The following is a 7,948-nucleotide window of genomic DNA, read 5'->3' as shown; positions in this document are numbered from 1 at the left end:
TACATAGCTTGGCTGACAACCATCCGTAATTCCAACTCCAAGGAATCCTGGATCTGGCGCCACTTGTGGCCTTCATAAGCAGCAATAAACTGCATGTACATACACATACATACGCAGCATTTAATACAATTTGAAAACTATTTTAAAAGTTATATACATAATAATGCACATTATTTCTGCCTTTAAACATCACCTGAATGTCAATATTTAAACAAGAGGATGAAAAATAGGCCATGGAAAGAAAATAAAATTTTATGGAATTTGAGAGAAGTTTGTGATCTTGAAGAACTAATATGACTTTATAGTTCTTGGTTTTCATATCTGTATAAAGCTCAATAAAAACTCTTAACATTTTAAAGGAGAGGTTGGTTTTGATCTTGTTTAATGTTACATAAATTTTAGGAAATTTATGTTACAGATGCAGCCTGATCTTTCTTTGTTGCTTTTTTAATGAAGAGTTTCTGAATTTTGTCACGGATCTGCTTGGTTTTCACAACATAGACAATTGGGTTCATCACAGGAGGAATTAGAAAGTGCATGTTGGCCAGGGTCACATAGACATGTGAGGGAAGCCTTGGACCAAAACGATGCAGCATGGATAGGCAGATCATGGGTGTGAAGAAGAGGACCACAGCACACAGATGAGAGATGCAGGTGTTGAGAGCCTTGAGGCGGCCACTGTGGGAAGCCATACTCAGTACTGTTTTCAGAATCAATACATATGAGAAGAGTATGAGGAGGAAGTCAAGCCCCATGGTGGAGAGCACTACAAAAAGTCCAAAGATACTGTTGACAGTAGTACTGGAGCAGGAGAGCTTTATGATGTCAGGATGCAAACAGTAGGAATGAGATAGTACATTGGAATGACAAAAATACAGTCTCTTCAAGAGGATAGGGAGAGGCACCTGCATAGTTAAGGTTCGTACAACAATAGCCAACCCTATCTTGGAAATCACAGTGTCTGTGAGAATGGAGTGATAGTGAAGTGGGTGAGAAATGGCCACGTAACGATCAAAGGCCATTGCCAGAATAATAGCTGATTCAAGGACTTGGAAAGTGTGAATGAAGAACATCTGTGTGAAACAAGCTGTGGTGGTCAACTCTCTATCATTCAGCAGGAAGATTCTCAACAGAGTGGGGAAGGTAAACAGAGAGAGACCCAGATCAGAGGAGGCTAACATGGCCAGGAAGAGATACATAGGAACATGAAGAGTCTGCTCATGCCAGATAACAATTATGATGGTCATGTTGCCCACCATAGTGATGAGAAACATGGCACAGAATGGTATGGCTATCCAGATGTACACTGCCTCCAGCCCTGGAATGCCTGTAACCAGGAAGGTGGAGAAGATGAAGTTGGTGATGTTGACATGAAGCATGTTGTCAGGGCTGTGTACCTCTCCTATAAAATGTGTTGTCCCAGAAATAGATTCAGAGCACTGTTTCTATAATTTTTGTACCTTGAATGCACATTCCTTTGCTCTCATCCTTACAGTCACGAATTTTCTGTTGTTTTGTGTTATAAAAGACTTTATTACTTTTCCTTTTGTATAAGTTGTACCCAATAAAGAGTGATTCCTCTATTGAACAACTTCTACATGTGTGATGTATTACTGAAGACAAAAAATAAAAATATGTTTTTAGTCAATTTAAGTCATAGCAGTGATATGATGACATTTTAAAATGGAAACTTCAGAAATTATCATTAATTAGATTCCCACTCACTAATCAAAATTTGCAATCTACTGCAGCACATTCTTTTTTGAAATTCTTCAGTCTTGCATATATTGAATAAATGTTGTATCAGTTGATTGCTTGTTCATAGCATTATAGCATTTTGTGGTATTGGGATTGAAATCAGTACTTTTCATATAACAGACAAAACTTTATCTAGTAGGGTGTGGACCTTGCCCTCATAGCAAGCTGGGAGTTACTAATACTGTTTTTTTCTTCTTAAAAATTTCTGTGGATATGAGTGCAAAACTAAAAAGACCTAGATGACTTTACATTTTTATTCATTTTTATTATAGTAATACTATCTCTCTTTTTTTTTACAGTTTTTTAAATTTATTTTTAATTAGATATTTTCTTTATTTACATTTCAAATGCTATCCCAAAAGTTCCCTATACCCTCCCCCTGCCCTGCTCCCCTACCCATCCACTCCCACTTATTGGCCTTGGCATTTCCCTGTACTGTGGCATATAAAGTTTGCATGAAATTGCAAAGCTTCTGTAAGGCAAAAGACACTGTCAATAAGACAAAAAGGCCACCAACTGATTGGGAAAAGATTTTTACCAATCCTAAATCTGATAAGGGACTAATATCCAATATATATAAAGAACTCAAGAAGTTGGACCCCAGACATTCAAATAACCCCGTTAAAAATGGGGTACAGAGCTAAACAAAGAATTCTCAAATGAGGAATAGTAATCCTATCTTATTATCATGAGCTTGGGTCTTTTTTAGGACATACTCTTACTTTGGGATGCATTCATTTTACTTGTATTTTACAATGCGTTTACAAAATACTTTGTGGTGGATTTGGATTACTTTATTGTTACTTCTTCATCAATAATTTTAAGAAGTACTGTGACAAGTTACATTAGCCCAGAAACCTAAAATACCCAAGATACAACTTCCAAAACACAAGAAAATCAAGATGGAAGACCAACGCGTGGATACTTCATTCCTCCCTAGAATAGGGAATAAAATATCCATGGACGGAGTTGCAGAGACAAAGTTTGGAGCTAAGACAAAAGGATGGACCATCCAGAGACTGCTCCACCTGGGGGTCCATCCCATAATCAGCCACCAAATGCAGACACTATTGCATATGCCAGCAAGATTTTGCTGAAAGGACCCTGATATAGCTGTCTTGTGTGAGGCTTTGCCAGTGCCTGGCAAATACAGAAATGGATGCTCACAGTCATCTACAGGATGGAACAGGGCCCCCAATGGAGGAGCTAGAGAAAGTACCCAAGGAGCTAAAGGGGTCTGCAACCCTATAGGTGGAACAACAATATGAACTAACCAGTACTCCCGGAGCTCGTGTCTCTAGCTGCAAATGTAGCAGAAGATGGCCTAGTCGGCCATCATTGGGAATAGAGGCCCCTTGGTCCTGAAAACTTTATATGCCCCAGTACAGGGGAATGCCAGGGCCAAGAAGTGGGAGTGAGTGGGTTGGGGAGCAGGGCAGGGGGAGGGTATAGGAGACTTTTGGGATAGCATTTGAAATGTAAATGAAGAAAATATCTAATAAATTTTTTTTAAAAAATCATGTACCATAGAAAATAAGAGAAAAATATTTCTATATAACTGAAAATGGATCTATAATTGAAAGTTTTACATATTAACTTACACGTCATATGGGCTAATTTCAAAGTATAAAATATTAATTTTTTAACTTTTAACACATAGAATTTTTCACAAGAATTATTGTAGGGCTTGAGTGCATTTTTAGTCAGTAAGTATAAACACATTATACTATGCCTACTTTACAGATATGGTTAGGTGTTAATCATTTGTTCTTTATTCAGGTTAATACTTCATAGGTGTTTTGGCTATGTGATTAATACTGAAATATATCTTGCACTAATAGCACAAATTTAATATGGCACAATTTACTAGTTTCACTAAAAATATTAGGCAACTATCAATACAAAATAAATCAGACAATGTCTATGAGATGATTTCATTTTCATTCACTATATTAACATACATTTATTTTTAGAAAAAATTCTATGAACTTATTTAAATTCTTTCAAGTTATCTATTTCTATTTTATCTCACCTTCCATGTTTCTAAGCTTAAAGATTAAGCATACATCTTAGTCTTCATATCATAAGAAATGACACCATGAACAATAGGCCCTAGACATCTGGTTCTTCCACCTGTCTGCTTGCCATCATTGCCCCTGCTGTTAGTTTTAGTTGAGATTACACTGGGGAGTCTTCATTTCCTGCATGAAAGTACACATTTTCATTGAATCTCATTATTTTTCTGATGTCTCATTTAAAATTTCTTTTGAGTCCATGTTCTGATGGAGGCAAACATGAAGGAAAACCACAGAAATCAGTCTCGATTCTGACTTACCTTTTTTCTGTTACTAGTTACAGGGTGCTTCAGATCCTGCTGACTGATTTCTACCTTCAGTCACACATTCCACAGCTCAAAATTTACACCTACATCATTTTGGTGAGACTTAGAAGTTATTGCACTGATTAATCTATATTTCATATGTTATCTGAAAAGTAAAACCTCAGAGATGAAATCAAATATTAGCCTCAGAAGACTGGTAGGCACTGCTTCTTTAATGGACAGCTGCTGTATCAGGGAATTCTGGCTAGAAAACTTAGCCTCAATTTGATAAGAATACACCTTGCCAAGTCTCCTTACTTGCAAAGTATTGTTTGTTCAGTCCTATGGCTCACCTTTTTCTTAATGCTTCACTTTCTAATTGATGTTTCTTTTTGCTTAGACTTTTTTTTCCAGAGGACTTTCTGAATGTATACTTGGGAATGTTAAATTATGCTTACATTTATGATGAAGCAGAGGTCCCTGGTCAGCATCAGCATGCATGTGGACATTCCTCCTTTTCTAGTTCATGTTTAACTGTTTTACTACCATTTTCCATAATCTCAGACACCTGATACAATCAACTTAGGGATGGTTTCCCGATAAGACCCCTTCTTCCAGCCCTTATTCCTCCTACTTAATTAGCTATTCCTGTACTCACTAATTTAGTCATCATTTCTTTGATCTAAATTTCATTTTCAAATTATACATGGTTTTTCTCTTACCTGGCATCTTAAGACAGCATCCTCTCCAGAATTCTTTTGAATTCTTTCTGTTGAAGACCATGAGTAGTCATGACCTACATTCAGCTACGTTGTTATGTGTGAAGCTCTCCCCTGAGAATTAAAATCTCCCTAAACACTCTTTTTCTTAATGTGAGGATCAACATTGGCCTTCCCTAGAGGCAATGCAAGAATGAACAGGTGTGTGATTGCATCAGAAGAAGTATTATTAGACATCAAGTTTGTAGTAATTGAAGTCTGTTAAGAAGTCAGTTTACCAGTGAATGACATAGTTTAGCACCATGGAAATTCTACATATATTTAAACTATAAATAAGAAAGCTAGCAAGTTTATATAATTGGAAGTTTTCCATTCAAGTTTTTATTGCTCTTTAATTAATTTGGTCCATTTCAAACAAAACACTATTTGGCATTTCTAGAAATTTTAGCAGTGTTCAGAAGCAAATGACTCCTTTTGTGCTGTCATCCTTCTTTAGCCCGTACACTCCATACAAACATCAATGAATAATATTTTAAGCACCACTAAGGCTATTTCGTGATATTTCTTACAACTGCATGTGAACCTAGACCTCTAGCAATATAACCTTTTAAACAACTTTTAACATTTTAAACATGTATTGGAGGGGAGAAAGGAAATGGAAAAGCATGAAATTACATTGTAATTTTATAAAATAAAAGCATTATAAGAACGTAAAGTATACTATCATTGTAATTAGCCTATTATGCCACAACACATTTGAACTTCTTCTATCTGAACATAGTAGGTCTCCTTCCATCACATGTTATGATAAAAAGGATTCCTGAAAGGTGAATCACTCAGATCACTTATTCAAATATATGTCTTGATCACTTCCAAAGTGTAGCATCATCCTTCTTACATCACTGTGTGCAGGTTCAATAGCACAACACTGATATTATTGTTCATTTAACAGTTCTGTATATGGATGTTTGCATTGCATTTTCCCTTGATACATTGTGAACAACCAACAATAAACAGCTTTTCAGAATTAATGAATAATCTTCCATTTTCAATATCTTTTCCCAATTGGACCAAACAACTTAAGACATCTAAATCTAGTTATATATGCACCTGGCAACAGCACTCAAAACCTATAGATTTCCATGAATTTGTCAGAGACCATCCCGTGAGAAAGTGAGTCCTTCACAATCTCCCACCCTGACAGGCCAAATGGCCTCGTGCTAAGAGCTAGTTATCACTCCCTCCTCACTGTTCCCTTCCTGGCACCTGAGGCTATAAAAGATGAATTATAGTCCCCTCTTCCCTATCTCTTCCTGAACTCCCATGCCACCCAAGGACAGGAGTTATGCCTGAGCCCGGCCTGACACCCCAAGGCTGTCAAGGAGGATCTATGTTCCCGAGATAAGATGCAGAGTGCCCGTCGCCTGGAGCCTTTGTAAAGGAATTGTAAAATTCCCCCTCCACCCCTCCCTATTCCTCCTAATGTATGCTTTAAAACAAGGCACCTCAGCATAATAAACAGAGACCTTGACAACTCTTTGCTTGGTCTTCTGCTTCTCCTTCCCTTTCTCCCATTTTCTTCCAGGTTAGAGGTCCCCCTCGCACCTAGGACTAACTGAATCCCGCAGGACCGGATATGAATTGATTATCTCTGAACTGTGGAAGCAAACTATTGTTATCATTTTCTTACTTGCTCTGAGAAATTTCCTCAGGGATAAACACATAAATGAATAATAATGTCACCAAATGTGTCAATATAATTATTCAGTCAAGTTTGTTCTTCTAAAGAAATGCAGTGTTTCTTTTTATTTTTTTATTTTTATTTATTTATTTATTTTGGTTTTTCGAGACAGGTTTTCTCTGTATAGCTCTGGCTGTCCTGGAACTTACTTTGTAGACCAGGCTGGCCTCAAACTCAGAAATCCGCCTGCCTCTGCCTCCCGAGTGCTGGGATTAAAGGCGTGCGCCACCATGCCCGGCTTACTTTATTTTTTAAAAAAACTTGGCTATAAGATGTTAAACACCTTAACTTATCATGCGAACATTTTAAGTAGGAGGACTTGATTTTTTTCTTTTTTCTTTTCTTTTATAAAATTGCTTTTATTTTTTTACAGTTCAGTAGTTGCCCTCCTCCGAGTCCACCCTCCCACAGTTCCTCATCCCATTCCTCTTCCCCCTTTTATCCAAGAGGATGTTCACCTCCACCACCACCACCACTACCGCCACCGCCACCGCCACCGCCACTGCCACCACCACCACCTGCCTGCCTGCCAGGCCTCCCCACTACCTGGGGCCTCAAGTCTGGGCGATAAGTGCCTCTTTTCCCACTGAGGTCAGACCATATAGTCCTCTGCTCTATATGTGTTGGAGCCTAAGACTAGATCATGTATGCGGCCTGGTGGGTGTATCAGTGTCTGAGAGATCTCTGGGGTCCAGGTTAGTTAAGAGTGCTGGTCTTCCTATGAGGTCGCCCGCCTCAGCTTCTTCCAGCCTTTCCCTAATTCAACCACAGGGGTTCCCAACTTCAGTCTAATGGTTTGGTGTATCTGCAGCTGTCTCAATCAGCTGCTTGTTGGGCCTCTCAGAGAACAGCCATGTTAGGCTTCTGTTTGAAAACATACCATAGCATCAGTAATAGTGTCAGACCTTGAAGCTGCCCTTGAGATGGATCCCAAATTGGGACATTCACTGGATCTCAGTCTCAAACCCTTTTTATCCCTGCCATTCTTTTAGACAGGAATAATTCTTACATGGCATTGTCTTCTCCAAGGGTGAATTATGATGCTTTTGTTCTTTGCTGCTGAGATTTCATGTTCAGACAAGCATCCTAATTCCAAACTCTATAAGTATCTTAATTTAATTAACCAATAAGGTGCATTTAATGTTTGTTAAAGGTATTGCTTTTCTTTAGAGCTGGTTGTCATTTTTCAGTCTAATTTTTACTCCCCATTCTGTCTTGCCATGAGACTCATCTCTACTAAGTCTCCTGTTTATATTTCTTATTGAGTAATTAATAGTGAGGTAAATCTAACATGGGTGCAAACTTTAATCTATTTTCACGAACCTTTGAAATGTCACATTGTTTATGAGGTATTATTAATTAATAACACCTATATAAAGCAATCTTTTTATGTTCAGTTGAAATAAAAAT

General features: G+C 37.8%; 1 protein-coding gene across 1 annotated transcript; it reads right to left on the bottom strand.

Moving 5' to 3' along the window:
* Positions 1 to 407: 407 nt before the first annotated feature.
* On the bottom strand, positions 408 to 1,379 carry LOC110299405 (olfactory receptor 51G2-like). Its single transcript, XM_021169087.1, has one exon. The coding sequence runs from the start codon at positions 1,377 to 1,379 to the stop codon at positions 408 to 410; it is 972 nt and encodes a 323-aa protein (XP_021024746.1).
* Positions 1,380 to 7,948: the final 6,569 nt, after the last annotated feature.

The sequence above is a fragment of the Mus caroli genome, unplaced genomic scaffold (assembly GCF_978045245.1).
Source record: "Mus caroli unplaced genomic scaffold, Mus_caroli_1 scaffold_8, whole genome shotgun sequence".
Lineage (NCBI taxonomy): Eukaryota > Metazoa > Chordata > Mammalia > Rodentia > Muridae > Mus > Mus caroli.
This window is presented reverse-complemented; position numbering and strand designations above follow the sequence as displayed.